The sequence below is a fragment of the Ammospiza nelsoni genome, chromosome 4 (genome assembly GCF_027579445.1).
Source record: "Ammospiza nelsoni isolate bAmmNel1 chromosome 4, bAmmNel1.pri, whole genome shotgun sequence".
In the NCBI taxonomy this organism is placed as follows: domain Eukaryota; kingdom Metazoa; phylum Chordata; class Aves; order Passeriformes; family Passerellidae; genus Ammospiza; species Ammospiza nelsoni.
In genome coordinates this window covers 21302648-21322216 of record NC_080636.1, presented here as the reverse complement: position 1 = coordinate 21322216, position 19569 = coordinate 21302648, and the positions used below count along the sequence as shown (strand labels likewise).

Sequence of the window (19569 nt, the reverse complement as noted above, 5' to 3'; positions counted from 1 at the left end):
CAGATGGCAGTGCTGAGGTGTCTGATCAGGCAGCTGTCCTCAAGCCCTGCTCTGCCTGCCTGTTCCGTGAGGAATACTGAAGAGACCCATTCAGTCAGAATAGGCCACTCATCCTGGGTCATCATGGCTTAAAAGTAACGTGATTTTTTTTTACTTAAAAACTATATCTTCATGTGCAAAAGATCTGAACCAAAACTCTGGTAGCAGTCTTACTTTGAGATTTTCTTTGAAGATAGAATCTTTTTCTTTTTTTTACTTTGAAGATAGAATCTTTTTTTTACTTTTTGAATTTAATGTAAGCTTAGAATTATTTATATTGCAGAGAATCGTTGTCCATCACAATAAGAAGCCACCACTAATATTAGCAATCTCCTTAGACAGCTCTGTTCATGTAGTTTAGGTATACCTTTGGTTGGCAAACTAAAAAATGTAAATCCAAAAATAGTTACAAGCCATTTATGAGAAAACTGCTTTGTTTTTGTTTTTTTTCAAATGCTACACACTTATTTCTTCTCCAGACTATGGCTTTAAGGGTCGTATCAGAGAGTAGCTGTATTATCTTTCATGTTTGTCTACATCAATTCCCTGTGAATGCAGAACAGAAATGTAATCTGTATTATGTTAGAAAGCAGAGACTTCACTGTGTTCTTCAGTGCCCCCTTTGGCAGGGTGGGCACCAAATCTGTGAGCTGCAGGTCAGTTTGGTGGCTGTGGCCTGGGTGTGGGGGGTCCCACAGCAATGGCCCTGGGTGAAGAATTTGGACACATGCAGAGGAGAGGAGCTACACAAAGCACTGAGACACTGCTGCTGGGCAGTCCTGGCAGGGTGGTGGGGGATGGAGCAGCTTTCCCAGGGCACAGAGTTCAGGTCCTGCTGCTGGGGGAGCTGTGCTGCCCCTGGGAAAGCAAAATATCCTGGCCTGCACTGAAGGCAGGCACAGCAGCTGTGTGCTCCACACAGGAGGGCACAGCACGAAGCTGGGTTTCATTCCAGTGTCTACCTGAAGTAGAATATGCTTATCCAAGAATTTCTGAGGATGTCTGGAACAGCAGAAGGTGCTGTATTCATGGAGTGAATAACCAGGGTCGGATCAGTTACTGAACAAGTGCAGAGGTGTTGCAGCAGAGGCTTTAAAGAGGCAGTGGCTGTGCTGTGTCTTTACCTACAACACCATGACAGTAAGGTTCAAAGGCTCAAAGGCCAGGTGGGCTCAAGCAGAGAGAATGCTTGGCAGGTGCTGCAAAGTACAAGAGGCTGACAAAATACTTATATGTCACAGTAATGTAAAACTGGGAACAAGTCACAGCTCATCAGAGGCAAAGGTTGGAGAGTGGGGTCAGCAGAGTCACCTCACTTCAGTTACAGAGCAGAGCTGTTAATGAGTCTGAGCGCACAAACCTAGAGGAGAACAAAGTAAAAAGGCTGTTGCTGCCCTGCACCCAGCTTCCCATTGGAATAGTCTGTGGCTGAGTTAGAGTGCAACGGCATAAGGCAAAGCATGAGCAATAGTCTGTTCCTGTCAAGGTTCCTCAGGGCTTTCCCTGCCTTTTAAGATTTGGGACAGGCTAGGGGGGTGCAAAGTCTGATTCCACTGTAGTTTCTATGGTCTGCACCTCACATGCATCAATGTATTACTGTATTTGCAGGGACCCCTGTGGCAGGGAGGAATGATGAATCTGACTCCATGTTCTCAGAAGGCTAATTTATTACTTTAAAATACTATATTATATTAAAGAATACTATACTAAACTATACTAAAGAATACAGAAAGGATACTTACTGAATGCTAAAAAGATAATAATGAAAACTCATGACTCTCTCCAGACTCTCAACACAACTTGGCCTCAGTTGGCCAAAGAGTCAAAACAACTCACACCAGAATCCAATGAAACAATCACCTGTGGGTAAACAATCTCCAAATACATTCCACATGAGAAAAACACAAGAGAAGCAAATGAGATAAGAATTATTTTCTTTTTCTCTGAGGCTTCTCAGCTTCCCAGGAGAAAAATCCTGGGCAAAGGGATTTTTTCCGGGAATGTGAATGCTACAATGTATCTACAATTCAGTTATTGTTGCAGTTTTAGTCCTCCAAACACTGTTCATATGGTCAAAATAACAAGAGTGGGTAGTGTTTGAGATATTAAAGATTAAAAAATAACTTGAGTCACCACTCCTGTGTTTCTCTAAATAGCAACAAAAAATCAGAGCCAAGAAAAAAGGTATAAATGAGATATACCTGCAGTCCTGTACCCTGTAAGAGGTGAATAATGGAGTTCATAGATCACATGGAAAAGGCATCTGAAAAGCAAAGAAAACTTTTATACAACGGTTGAATCTTCTCTTCCTTAATAGGTTTTCTAGCTGATCCTTCTGTAATTTTTCAAATTAACAAGTTTTTAAACCACTCTGAGAAACAATTTGAAATACAAAAGGGGGAGCAAAAAAAGGAGAAAAGAGCTGCATTTCTTAGGAAAAAAAAATCAGACCATTTAATATTCTATAGTCAGTCAAATTCTGCCCTGAAAAGAACCTCAATTTAAGTAAACATGTCAGTGACTTCATGGACAGATTTTATTTGTTAAAAAGGGGGGTGGAAATGTGAGGGAAATAAATACATAAGGCATTAAATGCAACAAAAATAACCAAGCCTTTCTTAAAAAAAGCCCATCCTACACGTTGGTACAGCAGCTCAGGTGGCATCATTCTACCAAGACAAATAAGGAACAGCACTGTAGCAGATTTATTGTGCAATAATTTCCCCTCTCCCCTCCCATGGCATCCTCATGAATGATAGATCTGGCAATAGCAGGAATATTTAAATTTACCAAGTAGAGATCATTTACATTTTGTCAGGTGAAGTGGCATCTGCCTTTTCAGATCCCGTTTCTGCAGGTGGGGATCCCTGTGCTCAGGAGCTGGTGGGATCCTTGCCTGGGCTTTCCTGCTTGCTGTGTCCAGCTCTCCCTGTGGAGTTCCCTCAAGATAGGCTTAATGCAGATTAAGGTAGAAAGCAAGGGACAGAGAAACCACCTGAGCTTCCAGAATGTGCTGCCTCAACAGCTGATCTTGGCTGAGCATTTCACAGTAAGTACTACACAGGAAGTTCTAAAATATATCTTAAATATATTTTTTCATTCCATAGCATTTAATGAGAATAGAAGAAATAAAGTAATTTAAGTCAATAAATGGAATAGATTGTTGCATTCAATACAAACAGACCTACCTCTGTAACTGAGAGCTGGGTGCTGCATTTTCTGGATGCATTATGTTCTTTTAAAAAGTGCTGCTAAATACCACAACCAACATTTCCAAACAGATCACACAGTTAACATGTATTTCAGTGTATTCACCTAGTGCCTATTGGGAAGCAGGATATTCATCTGCAAAAAAAGACTGCATGGAATTCTTTTACTGGTATCTACAGGCATAAAATGGAAGCACTCATAAAGTCTGTCCAGTAGAGCCAAAATAAATTCATAAGCTTTCCTCCACAATAAATATTTCAAGTTGAGCCATATTATTACTTCAACAATTGCAACCCAAGTGCTTTTATCAAAAGCCTTTAAAGCACTCTCATATCCAAATGTTCAAATGTTATATTATCCCACCACTCAACAAAAGAGCACTCTCCTAAATCAGAAACAGTACACAGATAGTAATGCTTAATATGTGAACTTTGTTCCTTCACTGCTGCAGTAACTTATCACAAAAGCTTGCCATTTTAATAAAACTAACCATTTCAGTCTCCAAGTCTGCCTCTCAATAACTTGTCTACTGTAATTTAAAACTGACACTTTCTATAGGCAAAGTGAGTGTTGAATCACTTTGAAATAAACCTCCTTCTAAAATAAAATGCTGTTTAATGTTCTACAGTTGTAATTTTCCAAGCACTTTAAAGAGAGAAGGGAGCTACACTATTTGAAGTATAAACACACTGAGAACGGGAAACTCCCATATGAAAACCAATAATTTACAATACCTGGCATTGGGTTCTTTAGTCCAAAATTCAAATTTCAGTTTCTAATTCAAGAAGACATCTGAACCAAAACCATTAACTAAATGGTCCTTCAGTAGGGAAAAAGTTCATTTTCCACCATTTAAGACCCAAGTTCTGGGTCTGGGATGGATGTGTCTTAAAGAATGTTTGCATTAGACTCAGTTTGCTGGTGTCACTAAAGCCTTGCCACCAATCAGGCCTTGCACAAATTGACCCTCATTTTTTGTAGAACTGCAAAACAAAGTTTTTATTCATGATTATTAATTCAGGATGAGAACATGATTTTCCAGAGACGTTCTTAGGAATTGTTTTCCTTCTCATTTTAATGCCACATGTACAAAGAGCTGTACTAGAACTTTTGAAAGACCAAAACAGCCAATGTAACCAAATAGGACAGTCAGAATTCCAGATCAAAGTGCTGTCACAGTATGTGTCTGGGATTACAGAAGGAACAGGAGTTTAGCCACAAGCATACCATGAAAAAAACATGAATTTTCATCAGCCCCTTCCAACCTAGGAACAGAGCAACTCACCCTGTTCAGCTTTGACCACTTACAGCAGAGACACAGCAGGGTGCAGTTAGTTTGGCATCTTCACATGGACAGTGTTGCTGCTTGGCCACCAGGTTTCTGTTATCCATTCATTCTGTTTCTCCCTGCAGTGCTCAGGGCAAGCTCTGTGCTGATGGACAGAGGGACAGGGCTGCCATCACAGGCCACGCTGCAGATGTGGCCAGCTGCAGGCTGAAACTGGCACCTTGACAATTCCCCAGACAGAGCAACAACAATGAGAGGCTCTAAGCTGGTTAAATGTTCCCACTGTATTTGCTGCCTGCAGGGCTCCAAAGCAGCACAGCCAGGGCTGTCACCGCCGTCACTGCAGGAGAAGCATTCCACAGCTATCACTTCTGGCCACTTCTGGTCACTACTGTCATAGGTCTGTGATTCACCATAGAAAGCACAGAGACAGCAAATCCAAGATCAGGTCCTGGGCTTTCAGCAGACCTGATCCATCTGTACCAAACACCCCAGCCACTGTAAATGACACTGGTGCATTTACAGAACACAGAATTAGGAGCACTCTCCTTTCAGATCTCCTTTCAGTTCTCTCTGTTTCACAGCACTTGGCTCTTTACACACACACATCTTGTGGTGCTGCCCTCCTACCAGTGCTGCCAAAGGACAGCTGCTGCTTTCTGGTTCTCTGCTGACACCTACCTACTTCATCACATTCCCAGGAAGACACTTTCCTGTGCTTCCCAATTTGTGTCCGGTACTGCTGACTGTCAGCATCAAAAGGACAGAGTGTTACAGCAGGCCATGGGGTACATCCTCCAAATGTGGCAGAGACATGGGGGAAGATGGATCTGAGTGATTCATTACATAACAAAACTCCAGTATCCAAAGAGCAGGTTCCTTTCTGAACATCTAATCAGCTCTATTTTCTGTATATGGACTATCCATAAATTGCCAGCTCAGCCCACAGATGAGCAAAATTTAACTTATACAATAGCAGATGCTAGGGGTTTTTTATTTATTTATTTTTCTTTTTAAGGATTTCACAACCATATAATGTAGAGAAAAATTACTGTCATGCTAAATCTGCTTTCTGATCCCACCCCCCCTACTGCATATTCCTCAAATAAGTTGACACGTATTATTTCAGTAAAATGGTGATGTTACATACGCCTCTGTGTACACAGTGGGATCATAAATTTGAATTATTTCTAGATGCCCTGATGCAGGAGAGCATTTGAAAGTATATAAGTTTTAAAGTTCACTCACCCTCAAGTTTTTACTAAATTCAAAGTTCACATGTCAGCTGCACTTTCCTAAACCTGCTCACTGTCTTACAAAGCTATTCCTTGTGTCAGAATCCAGATGAAGATTACAGTTACTTTCCTGTCACTTATATCCCAGCCTTTCAGAGAAAATTGATAGCTGATTTATCAATAACCAACTCATATTACTCAGAGTGAGGCTACTCTGAAACCTGTCATCTTTGGGATGAGATGGGATGGGATGGGAGAAGAGAAAGAGAAAGAGAAAGAGAAAGAGAAAAAAGAGAAAGAGAAAGAGAAAGAGAAAGAGAAAGAGAAAGAGAAAGAGAAAGAGAAAGAGAAAGAGAAAGAGAAAGAGAAAGAGAAAGAGAAAGAGAAAGAGAAAGAGAAAGAAAGAGAAAGTATTAGGAAAAAGAAGAGGAAGAAGAAGAGAAAAGAGAAGAGAAGAGAAGAGAAGAGAAGAGAAGAGAAGAGAAGAGAAGAGAAGAGAAGAGAAGAGAAGAGAAGAGAAGAGAAGACAAGACAAGACAAGACAAGACAAGACAAGACAAGACAAGACAAGACAAGACAAGACAAGACAAGACATATTTTAATTGGGAGGGAGCAGTATCAACCAACTAATCCCCCTGCCTGACCAATTCAGGGCTGACCAAAATTTAAAGCATGTTATTTAGGGTATTTTCTTAATGCTTCTTAAGCACTGCCAGGCTTGGGACAAGAATCACCTCTCTGGGAAGCCTATTCCAGTGTTTGACCAGCCTTTTGGTAAAGAAATGCTTCCCAAAGTCCAATCTAAATCTTCCATGGTGCAGTTTTGCACCATTCCTGCACATCCTATCTCTGGATACCAGCAAGAAGAGCTCAACACCTTCTTCTCTGCTTCCCCTTAGGAAGCTGCAGAGAGCAATGAGGTCACCCCTCACCCTCTTTTGCTCCAAATAACACAAACCCAGAGCACTCAGCCTCCCCTCAGAGCACTCCCAGACCTTTCACCAGTTTTGTTGTTCTCTGGACACACTCAGGGACCTGCCTTTGCTTCTTAAATTGTGAGGCCAAGCACACATCACTCAAGATAAGGCTGTAACAAAGCTGAGCACACATTCACCTCTTTTGCCCAGCTGTCTGTGCTGTGTTTGATGCAGATCTGCTCCCTACAAAAATTCCCTTTAATTACTTTTAACTCTCCCAGCCTTACTCTGCTTTGCTTGTTCTAATTGCTGTATGAGATTAAATTAACATTTCCTGTCAACTTAGATTGTAAACATTGTTTGTATGACTGGTCAAATGAGAGCTGAGGATCTTCCCAAAGAAAAGGTGACATAAAAATGTAGCAGCATTGTCATCTTAAAAAAAATCCTCATAATTTTAACAGTAACTCATAAAATACTGTGTCTTTTTCCTGTGGTGATTGTACCAAGTATGTGTCTTACTCTAGACAAACTAGAAGAGAAACTTACCAAGGGCTGCATGTTCCAGCATCTCACAAAAATGCAATCACTCATAATTCAAATTCAAATATAGTTTTCCAAGCTACACTAATTAAAACTGTTTTGTTTACAGCAGAGAGGAAAAATGAGGATTTTTTTCCAAGCCGTTTGCTGAAAACAACTCTCAGGGCAGATTTTCACAAACATTTACATGCCTAAAGATACCTACTGGCATTTTCCACAACTAGGTGCCAGAGTGCTATTAAAACCCAGACAATTATTTGCATTGTTGGGAAATTAAATCCCTCCAAACTCCAGCCCTCCGTCCTGCAGCCCATTACCTTGGAGAAAATTCCATCAGCCAAATATTTGCCTGTAAAACTGTTCCATAGCAGCTTATGAACCTTGCCATTGCCCCACTGAGGCAGCAGTTACAATTGGCAGCAGGTTATCAGGCAGAAGGAGGTACACACACAGCACATTAATGCTTATGCACAAACACTGCACTTGAGAGCTTTTTCTCATCACCAAGAGCACTTCTGCCACATTAAAGTCCTTCAATAACACCTTTCAGAAGTACCAGCCATATCACATTGTCTTGTTCTTCTGGTAATTAATACTTTGTGCTCCTGGTGAAAACAGATCTGACTCTGATAAAATGCTAAATTAAAAATGATCAAATCCTTCTTTTTATCATCAGAAGTTACAAGTTGCATTTGTTTCCAAAAGCGTGGGAGAATTTGTTTTTTTGGCTTTTTTGATTTTTTTGCAAAGAGCTCTGTATCTGGACTCATCCCATAGAATCACAAACTGTATTTTAGATCACTCATGCACATGTTTTTTTTATGCAAGGTCTGTGAACAAGCACAAGCCTGCTAACAGGACTATGGTTTGATTTCCATTGCCCCTGGTTCACTAGTGGAAGTTGAAGGCACATGATTTTATTTATCTAGGAAAAAAGGTTTCCATTTCTGTGAGCTCCTGTTGTTCCAATGAGAAAATTCCAGTTCTTTCAACAGAAATGTCAAGTGTGTAACTTGACAGGGAGGTACAACCTGCAGGTACTACTGAAATAAAAACCAACCAGTTTTTAACAGATGCAACAATTTGGCTTGGCCTCTTGCTTCAGCTCCTGATATAATTTAGTGCATGACAATATAACGTGAATTTTAAAACTAAGTGAAAGTCATCTATTTGTCCTATTCTAGTGATGTAAAAATAACTTAAAAGAAACAGAGATTACTATGATATACACAAACACGTGCACAGAAAAGCATGTGCATGCACAGATTCACAGCCCTTCTCAACCTGAAAAAATACATTTTTTTAAATTGTGATTCCTCTATGAGACCAGCAGCAATCTGATGACCTTTACTATTGTGTCAAATCCTTACCCATGCTACAAGTCCCAGATTTAATGCAAGTAACATTCAGAAAGGCAGCCTTTGTAGAGACCTTGGGTAATTTATTTTCCTGGTAAACAGAATTTTGCAATAAAAATATTTTGTCATGGAAAACACTGCATTTCAATGCATCAGTCCAGGTGGCCTCATCCTAAATATGAAGAGATTTAACCTTGCAAGTCCTCCGGTGGGGGATCCTTGAGTGAAGAACTCTGATAACCTGGCCCCAGGAAGTCCAGGCTATTCCAGTTGTACTGAAATTTAAAAAGCAGATCAGCACTGTCCACTTGTCAAAGAAAAATCTTTTAAACTTAGAATCTCATAAAAAGATCTCTTTTCCCTTCAGAAATATGCTAGGTGGATCAACAGAAAAAATACATCTGAACACAGGACAGAGAAGAATGGCAATTGTCAACTCTCAAACACTGGGTTGTTTTTTTTTTTATTTGAGAGATTTCTGGTATTTTACATTACTATTGAGGCTACATTCAAATAAATTTGTAGGTTAAATCCTGCCTCAGAAACAAAACCCCACCTCTCATTTTAAGTCACTTATTTTGAAACCCTCACTGGCACAAAACTTCCACCCACCAATATAAATTATAATCATATCTAGAAAACAGAATTTGGCTGTAACCCTGGATCTTAAGAGGACATTAACAGAAAATCATAATACCCAAGATGTCACTCCTGGCAACTTCTGGAAGCTAAAGCTGATATTTTATCAGAAAAAAAATTCCTTTCCTTCTTAAGTACATTTCTTTGTTAGTCTAACATCACTGCTATACATTTTATATAACATTTTATTTAAATAACATTTTATATGAGGATAAAGAAAATATTTACATAGCCAACATGGGGAATTAAGTTTTGAATCATAAACTCTCACTGTACAAAAGCAAGATATGGCAGATTCATGGGTAAACCTATTTTACAAGACAACATCCTGTTGTGCCTCAAGGCTGTAGCATCTCTGGAGATATCATCCTCTTACACAGAACTGGTTTTATGCTACTTAGGGACAGCAAAGAATAATTCAATAAAGTTTTGGATTTAAGGGGGATGATGGTTTTACATTATGAATAGTTTTTGTGACATTAAAGACCCAACTTCGAAAAGCAAATGTTTCTCTTGAATACCTTGGTTTTAAAATATGCTGTGGGAGAAAACTGGGACCTGATTTTCAAAGTGATACATATGTTCAGCTCCGGGAAAATTGCTAAGAATTACAGATACCCAGCAATATGGTTTGAACTAGGCTTTTCAAGAACAGAAACACCCAAATGCCCCTTCACATTACTGTGGTTTATAAACATAATTAAATAACTTGTTTGTGTGCTCTGGTCTGTTTGCAGACACATGTGCATCCCTGACACTCCGGCTTTTACATCTGAGAAACTTTAGACAAACTGCAGGACTTGGTGAGGTATAAAACTGAATTATCCATAGGTATAGTTGAGCATGTCCATAAATAAGCACATCAATTGAACAAAACTGTACTTGCAAAAAGAGCTGGCACTGAATTTTCTTGCTTTTGTAGGAGTCCATTAATGTATTAATAGAGGTTTTACATATTTTATACACTCAGATATATACATATATTTTATCAGTAATGTGTGCTTACATACAGACATATGCAAACATATGTGTACACTTACCACACACACTCACATTCCCTTATCTACACACATTCAAGTTCTTTATTTTCAAAGAAAATGCCACCATTTAATAAACACTGAAATTGGTTCCAGGTTCTCCATGATTTTAGAATTATAGAGAAAGGTAACTAATTGCCTATGACAAAAAATCTGGACTTTACAACCAAATTAAAACAAAAGGAAAGACCAAACACACCCCTCGTGCTACCAGTTTTCCAACCAGGAATCAAGACATTGGAATGAATCTGGTGTAACTGCAAGGAGCAATGGCAGCAATTTGTGTGAGTGCATTTTTGCAACAAACGTGAATCCTTTGGAAGATGAATTAGGATGGATTTGTGGTGAGCACAAAGTTCTTTCCTGGCCAGGTCACTGCTGAGCTCCTTTCTTCTTGTGCTCCAGCTCCTGCAGGCGCTCCTGCGCGTGCTGCGTGCCCACCTTGTGCGCCGTCTCGGTGGCTGCAATGTCAATCTGGGCGTACCGGGACGATCCACTCCCTGAAACACCACATGGAACCCTGTAAAAGGCTGCACCCCTCACACATTCCTGAGCAAAACAGCTGTTGTGACACTTCCTCCATAGATTTCCTGGACTGTCTTTGTCCAGTCTCAGAGAAAGCTGTGTAAAGGGAGCAAGGTGATAACCACCACTAAAACAAAACACCTCGAAAGCTTTGCTACCTACATATTCTAGCGGTCTGGCTTTCCTCAAACAAGCAAATGAACCATTTGCATGTCTGCCCCAGGTGTGAATCTCCACCCCTATTACTCCCAGTCAATGACAAAATTGAACTTGACTCTCCCACTCCTGGGAGGTTTCCTCACCAAGCTATCAATCAGGAAATCAACTCCTGCTTTTTGAACAGAAAACTCTTGTGGCAGCTGGCACTGTTCTTTGTCAGGATTAGGCACTCTGTGAATGTTTACCAGAGCAACACCTTCAGCCTCACACAGAATGACACTTCAGCTCATTTTTCTTGCCAATAGTGAAGACAAGTTAAGTAAAATACTTAAGTATTAAGAGTTGAGCAGTAAAATACTTCTATAAGGCTAGAGGCTGGGAAAACTTTAATATGAAAAAATTTAAATATTTGTGGTCATTACAGGCACCTTTAAAGTTACACAATTTGAGACTGGGAGGGTAGTTGACATTTAGGAAAATTTAGAGTCTTTAATTCTTCATTTTTAATGCCTTGGTTCATTGTGTTTAAAATTAAGAGAAAATATTGCTTTTACATTTCAACACAATGGTTGTAGAGAGAACTACATTGAGGTCCAGGAGAAGCTTAGAATTACATAATGAAGAACATAAAAACATTTAAAAGGCAAAAAGCATGGGAAAAGTGCTAGCATTTCAAGTTAATAAAATTGCTGAAATTAGAAGTATAAAAATTAAACTTTTTATAAACTTTTTATAAAAAGTTTATAAAAAAAATAAACTTTTTATTTATAGCTGAGAAGTATAGATGGAAAACCTATCAATATCAAATGCAAGGAATTAAATACCAGAGTCTGATGAAAGGCTTGCTGTAGCAAGGACTGCATCTCTAAATGACAACGCATAGCAGATGTATTGCTTGTTTATGTGCTAATTGCCCAAGTTAAGCAATAGAAGTAAAATATCCAATCCATTCAAAATAATTAAAAAGAAAAAAAAACATAAAAAATGAAATCATTTGCATTCTCTCTGTAGCACTTTCACATGCCCACATGGAGAGCAGATAGAAGAACACTGTGTTCTGTTCTGAAGCACTTGCTGCATGGCTCCAGAGCCAGTGTCTTCAGGAGCAAGCCCTGTACACCCACAGCCCTGTTTCTGAAGCCAAGAAAAATGAGGAAAGTGTAGTCCTAATATGCAATGAAAATCTTGAGAACACAAGCAAATTACTGTCTTTCAAACTCCAGAGTTTGAAATGTTCACTTTAGAAGGAGTGCATATACAATCACCTGTCAAAGGGATGCAACACCTTATAGAACTTCATTACTCAAAAATCTTTTTCAAGAAGAGATGCCAATTAAAAAAAACTGCCTCTGAAACGTAAGAGGATTCAACTCCTCTGTTAGCAGAAGCCTGTGGGTAGATCATGGAATCATTAAGGTTGGAAAAGACCTCCAAATCATTGAGTCCAAGCTTTGACCAAGCACCATCAACTAAGCCACAGCACTGCATGCCACATCAAGTCATTTCTTGAACAGTTCCAGGAATGATGACTCCATCGCTTCCCTGGGAAGCCTGCTCCAATGCTTTTCAGTGACATCCTGTCAGTGAAAAAATTCTTCCTGATGTCCAACCTGAACCTCCCCTTGGGCAGCTTGAGGCCGTGTCCTGTCCTGTCACTGTTTCCTGGGAGAAGAGGCCAACCCCCACTTGACTACAGCCTCCTTTCAGGTAGTTGTAGGAGCATTAAGGTCCCCCTTGAGCCTCCTTTCCTCTGGGCTGAACACCCCCAGCTCCCTCATCTGCATCCCGTATGAAATCAGGGTTCCACATACCCATACATTCTGCATATTCTTAGCTGTTTAAAAGTACCACAGACTTCCTTACCTCTTATGCTTGTGCTAGATTCTTGAAGCTCCAGTTCCATGTAGTGAAGCTGTTTTTTGGAAGTAGGGCTGACAGGAATATTAACATAGGTGGCTGTCTCACTGTGGGGTCGATCTGGTGTTGGGACATCAGCTGAATAACCTACAGCCCCTTCTGAAATAAATAACAAGTTACAGCAGGCACTGTTTGCAGTGACCAATGTTCATACAGACACACAGAAAGCAAACAATGGGCAGCAATAACTCCTCTCGCCAAACAGGACATTCCTCAGTGGTAGATGGGACCTGAGAAAACTACAGCTTCTACTTTAAATATCCTGAGACACTGATCAAGTGTCTCAGGAACTGTGCAGAAGGCCACAGACCACAGACAGACCACAGACAGACCACAGGGTCTTGCTGTGTTGTGGCAGAAGGCAAACACTGCAGGTATTTCTAACAGCAGCACTGCCTTAGGTTAGTAGAGCTTTATGTGAAGTAATTTGTTCTAGGAAGATGTGAATTACTATATCATCTGCAAGACAGAAAGCAAAATCAGTAGAGGTTCTTAAAGCCTGTCCCAAAAACAGGGACTGAAGAACTGTTTCAAGCAAAGGGAGGGCGATCTTGAGGAGACAATGTTGACAGCTTCCCTGTGCAGAATTGAAAAGATAGGAATAATGAGAGGACATGAAGATATTAAAGGACTTTCACTGCAGAAAAAAATAGTGGGAAAACCCTTCTAAATAGTAAAAATCACAAGAACTTCAGAGGAAATCCCAGAGTTTTCTAGAACTTTCTAAAAAAGACACAGACCAACACCTACTAGGAAAGAGTTCCTATGAAACAATTTTGACTTAAAACCATTTTTTTGTCTACTGGTTGAATTCTCAAGACCTTATCTAGCCCTGCTTTCAATAATTTTAATCTTATCTGCCTGTTCAGTCCAGTTGGAGTCCTTAGCCCTAAAGACCTTCTACTCTCAAGTCAGTTTGAGACAGAGGAGTGCAGAGGGAAAACAGTTTTACTTTGAGGTTCTTTATCATGAAGTTCTCCTTTTAAGCCCTTCCTTAACCTTCCTTATCACTACTAAGAGCTCATATCAAGTCTTTTTTTGCCCAAAATGCTGCTTTTCCTTTTTTCCCCATTTAGACCCTATTGAGATGTCAATAGAGAGGCAGTAGGATATCAAGGCATTTTAGAGCATAGAGAAAAATTACTTCTTATATCCAGAAAACAGCAGCAGTGAATAACCACTGAGGGAAACTTTTTCATCCTTTTGGAAGTATTATGAGTAGCAGAAATAGCTTATACAATGTTAGGCAACAGTATGGGTATGTTCCAGTATAATGGAATCTCCCCAGGCTTAAGCTGTTTAAATCAAAGGAGTCTACAGTCCAAATACTGGAAAGACTGGAAATTTGGCCAATTTGCTCACAGATTTTAATTTTAAAACATAGGAAAATCCAAAAAGTATACAAATATTTCTCCGTCAGTCAGACTTCAAGTTGTTGTTGCAAAGCAAGATGTTAAGAACAAAATGACAAAATGAATGCAGAAGGAATTTTTGCATTTTTATCAAACATCATTCTAAGAAATTATTTTCAATTATTGTGTCCAAAGTATTGCAAAGGATTTTGGCCTGATTGAGCAAGAATGGACTCAGAAAAATCATAGCATTGAAAACCTGCATCACAAAATTTAGAAGCTGCAAGCAAGTGACAATTTTGAGTACAGAGTCACAAATAGTTGTGAAGGAAAAGATCATTTTTGAAGTATTTCTGTATTCTGTTAAAGCGATGTAACAGAAGTGTTAAGTGAAGCATCCTCAAAGTTAGCTAGCATGAAAACTAGCAAGATCCCCTATAGAACTAAACAGTTAACAGGTTTAAGGAAGCTGAGCATCATACCTGATGCAAACAAGCCAAGGGATTTTCCTGAGAACTAAAATACTACACATGGACAATTAGTACGGCTTTGTAAAAGAAAAACAAAAGAAACACACAGGAAAAAAAAACCAAGACCTGGCAACAGTCAAATATTCTTCTCAAAGGAGGAAGAAGAAAAAACACAAAACAAAACAAAAAAATTATACACAAAAAACTCAAACAAAAACAAACAAACAAAAAAAGTAAAACAGTTGGGCAAACTGGAATGGAAGGAAAGAAAAAGCCTTCTGTAGTTCAGTCAGTGCTGTCTCAATAGAAACTGTGCTTTCTTTGCAAAAATAGGAATACTTGGTTTCCATTTTTCCTCAAAAAACCCAACCAAACAAAAAAAAAAATCTTACTAGCAACTGAAAACTGGCTTTTATTTGTTTGAAGAGAAGAATTTATTTAAGAAGCACAGTCAAATATTCCAACTAATTGAAGCATGGTGCACAGAGTGAGCCATGGACAGTGCTTGCAGCAGTCCCTTCTGGTTGGACAGAGAAAGATGTTTCCAAGAGGGGTCAGAAGGCAAATACTTAAGAACATTATGAAAGGAGGATTTCAGAGAAGAGCAGACCACAATGGATGGTTACAACATTCTGAAAGAATTCCTAGAATATCATGATTGCTTGAAGAGAAAAGGGGAAACTGTAGGAATCAAAAAAGATAGTCAAGCAAGTAACAAGAGAAGAGTAAAAGTGAAAATTTAGTGGCCCCCAACTGAGGGGAAAAGGAAGGAAAAGACTATAACTAGGGAGGGAAGAAAAAAGTTATATTTGAAACTGGTGTTGCAGCCTTTCTTTCAGGAAGTGTTAGTTATTCATATTTTCTCCCCAATATAGGCACTGTTCTCAGAAATGAGCAATAAATTACACAGAAAGAAAACCAGCACTATAACTACATCCCAAAGATAAGTGTGTGTGTGAGCATGCATGTGAAGCTGACACGTTCAAAGGGCAACACTTCAAAAATTACACTTAGAAGAGATCTCAACAATAAAAAAAAATTTAAAAACAAAAGGAACATGAAAAAAAATCAAGAGGTCTTAGTGACCTCTGCACAAAAATCTGTACTCACCAAGTTCCTCAGAACTAGTTGGAGTTCCAGGTTCTGAAGGAAGTGCTAGCATCTCATACCCACCTTTAGGACCTAGAATACAGGAACACTGTTAATGGCTTTGGATTTAGCAATTTGTGCAATATAATCAAAGCCTATGCTTTTCTGGTTTTGACTTGTAACCTTTTAAACTAAACCATACAGAATATCCTCAGAAAGCATAAACTGTGCCTAGTGCTGACTTTTCTGTGACGGTGATGTCAGCACTTCCTTATGAGTGTAACACCAAGGAAATAAAATTTAAGACACTTTTACAACTATTCACACTGAGGGCCACTGAAGTCAACAGCAGTGCATTCTGCTGTACAGCAGTGTGGGAGCAGAGCTGTCTTGCATGCATGAATCAGGGAGCAATGTGTGGGTGATCTTGGGAGCATCTGGAAGACTCTTGTTGAAATTCCACCTCCAGCATGATGGATAACTTCTTGATTTCTGAAAAACCATCGAAAATGCTTAAGCTAGCCCTTCCAAAGACAACTTTGCTTTCCAAGTGCAAACCTCCATCTTTACAAAGAAGTCAGGCTGCACGACATTATTGGTCTTTCCTGAGCAGGAAGCTGAAAAGAGATGCCCACATTTCTTCACAATTTCAGACTCCACTCCAGTTAAAACCAGGCAAGCAAAAATGCTGTGTCCATAGAATGAACATATTGCAATTAATTTTGAATTACAAACACACATATCTATCTGCTGGCAGTGTTTCTATTCTACATTATCATAAAGAAGTATATTTTAAATGTGGTGGGTGTTTTTTCCCAGAATATCATTGTTAGGGTACAGGACTTCTCATGACCTGAGGTGAATTTTTTTGGTGGGTGCCCTTTGTTAAAGTGATGGCAGCATTTCACTGCTGTGAATAAGATTATTGCTTATACTCTGTCAGTTATCTCATCTGTCACTGCTTCTTCTAAACTTATCCCATCTGTCAATGCCTTTCTGACAGAAATTCCTCAAAGCAAAAAACCCAAAGAAATACGTAAGCCTTACAATAGGGAATCAAATCATGCATTACCTTTAATATTTTCTGAAGTTTAAAATAATTTCAGTTTAAATTAGTTTCGATTTACATGCAAACACACCTCATAGTTACTTTTACTTACCAGCTTGGAGACTGTGCCCTCTATGCACTTTCAAAGACCCAGAAGCTGCCATGACAGAAGCACCACCTGTTTTCAAAAACAGAGATTAACATTAAATCTGAATACCTGTTTCATTTTTAGTAGATGTTTCTGAAACATCTAGGAAAAAAAATAAAACAAAACACAAAGAATTACAAGTCTTTGTTCTTCATTTAGGCAATTTTTTTTTTTGCTTAGTTCTTTATCCTGAGTTTGTGGCATGAAAATCTCATTTTGTGTTTTCTTTCTTTAGAAAGAAAGGATGCCTTCTATAAAACCTAAGGATGCTGTCCCTCCCTGTTTGTGGTAAGTAATTCCTTCCTCACAGGGAAAGCTGTCTTGAGCTAAGTAAAATGGCAACGAGAACTGAGTTGGGAGATGCCTTTGCAATCCATAATGTCGTTTTAGCAATCACAAAGTTTAAAATGCTCATTAAAATCTGGTCAGAGTGGATCCAAAACCTATCTAAGTGTAATGTGACCTCTGGTTGGGTTTTGGGGTATCCCCGGGTGGCCTCACTGCTCCGGAGAGTGCAGCCTTGTTCAGCACAGCCTGCCCGGGCTCCCAGGCAGTTCCCAGCCACAGGCTACCTCAGCAAGCTCAGCTCTCAGTGAGATCAGCTCTTTGTGATTATCAGCTCATTTGTGATTTCAGCTCTTGGCTTGCTAAGTGCCTTGGGCAGACACAGGGAGAGAGAGGAGCAGGCCGTGTGAGGTTGCACAGGATTGTCTTCCTTGGCCTTCTGCGAAGGCCTCAGGGACAGCTCCTCCGCCAAGCTGGGCAAAAGGAGCTCTTTGTATAGGGCACAGGAGTTTTAGGAATTGTCCAACAGCAAGGGTCAAAAGGGAAGTGACCTATAGTCTTACAGAGATATAAGCAAGGGTCTGGAGGCAGAAAAAGGGGCTTTTTAGGTCCAGCCATCATGACTGGGCATTTCCTATCTTAGGCTGCTGAATGCCAGGAATGCCTTGCAGGCCCTGTGCCTGCTGCATAAGTGAATGAGAAAACTTCTACACTCCAGCACTCCACCAGCCATGCTCAGACATGGACACAGCAGGCCAGAGGCAAGGGAACACAAGGGATCTGCCCCATGGGGATTGAATCCAGGTTCTTGTGAAACACCCTCCCAGTGTTCCAGCCATGGACACCCCAGGTGGCACAGCCAGCCTCCCTTCCCCAGCCCGAGTCTGGCCAGCAGGAAGCTGCACTGGGGAAATTTGAGGAAACAAAAGCCATCAGCTCAGAAAGCTCCAGGGTGGCATCCCTGCAGGGTGGCTTGGCTGCACACACAAGCTCCTTCTTTGAGCAGCAAGCTCAGCAGCATCATCCCCACTGCTGGCTACGGGGCGACCTCACCCCATCCACCCCAAACCTCTGCTGTGTCACTGCGGCCACCTCAGCAGAGCTCAGTGGCATTTCTGTCCTGGCATGAGTAATTGTGAGGGAACTGCGTGTGCAGGAGATGGAGCTGAGCGGGGAGCAGGTGGGAGGCTGTGGGGATGAGTAACCCTGCCCCTGCTGCCATGTGCTGCAGCCTGCTGGGGCTCACATTTAAAATTAACACTTTTCTAAGCTGATGAATAGTCTCTGAGCAGGTGAGACACTGCTCTGCAAATTGTTTTTAAAATAGCGTCCAAAAATTACCACAGTTCTTATGCAACACGAAGAAATTCTGTAAGATAAATATTCTGAAATATCTAAGAAAGCTGCATGGCCTGGGAATCTAAAGAAAATGGCAATTTCTTTTTTTTTCCTCCTGTATGAAGTATACACACAATTTTAATTCCAAACCTAAGGGTTTCCAAGCTTCATCCTAGTTTATAAAATAAATCTAAAAAGCCACTCATTATTTCACTTAATGAGGACAATGGATTAAAACAATAGAAGAAAAACTATTTCAAAAAGGCACAACTGAACTAAAGCTTTTAGTTTGTTCTCTTTATATACATCCAAGGGTAATCCAAGGCTAAAAAATTCAATTTTAAAGTATGCCATACTGAGAATCTGATTTTGTATTTTAACAAATGAGGTCAGATTGTAGAACATTTACATATTATAGAACTCTAGTGAGGACTTAACAACTAAAAATGTTATTTGGAATTTTGTTTTTACCAAGACTGCTGATAAAAATAAATGCAAAAATAGGACAGCCCCAGGCTAGCTGATTTACTTATATTTTCACTTTAACTCATCTTCCTTTTTCTCATATCAGTGCATCCTCTCTCTGCATTGAAAACATCAGAATATGTTTTATGAAGCCAAAAGCCTCCCCTTACTTTGAAGAAAGATTAGAACCTTATGCTAATTTCAGCATCATCACAAAGCTAGTATGAGGTTGGGGTTTTTATTCCCTCAAAAATGTATTGCAACTCAGCAGAAATTATTCCAGAGGCATTGTGGATTCTTAAGCAACATTTTTAGGATCTATGAGGAACACCCAGGACAGGAAAAATTTAAAAGAAAAAGACAGTCCAATCCATTTATGGTCAAGTTTAAATTTTCTCATTCAGGGCTTATTTAAAAGAACCATGTTAATGTTTTAGGATTTGACCTGTTGCATTTTCCTCATTTTCAAATCTGGCAACTAACAAATATTTACATAATCAAATCTCC

The 19569-nt window shown here is 39.7% G+C and overlaps 1 protein-coding gene across 1 annotated transcript in view; it reads right to left on the bottom strand.

Annotated features, from left to right (window-relative positions):
- Positions 1–9036: 9036 nt before the first annotated feature.
- DOK7 (docking protein 7) overlaps positions 9037–19569 on the bottom strand; it is a 59650-nt gene continuing 49117 nt past the window's right edge. Inside the window, exons 8-11 of the mRNA XM_059471174.1 lie at positions 16939–17004; positions 15800–15871; positions 12814–12966; positions 9037–10766 (exon numbers count right to left, since the gene is read on the bottom strand). Of these exons, the coding sequence (XP_059327157.1) occupies positions 10639–10766; positions 12814–12966; positions 15800–15871; positions 16939–17004 (419 nt within the window). The 3' untranslated portion in view covers positions 9037–10638. The remainder of the gene's footprint in view (positions 10767–12813; positions 12967–15799; positions 15872–16938; positions 17005–19569) is intronic.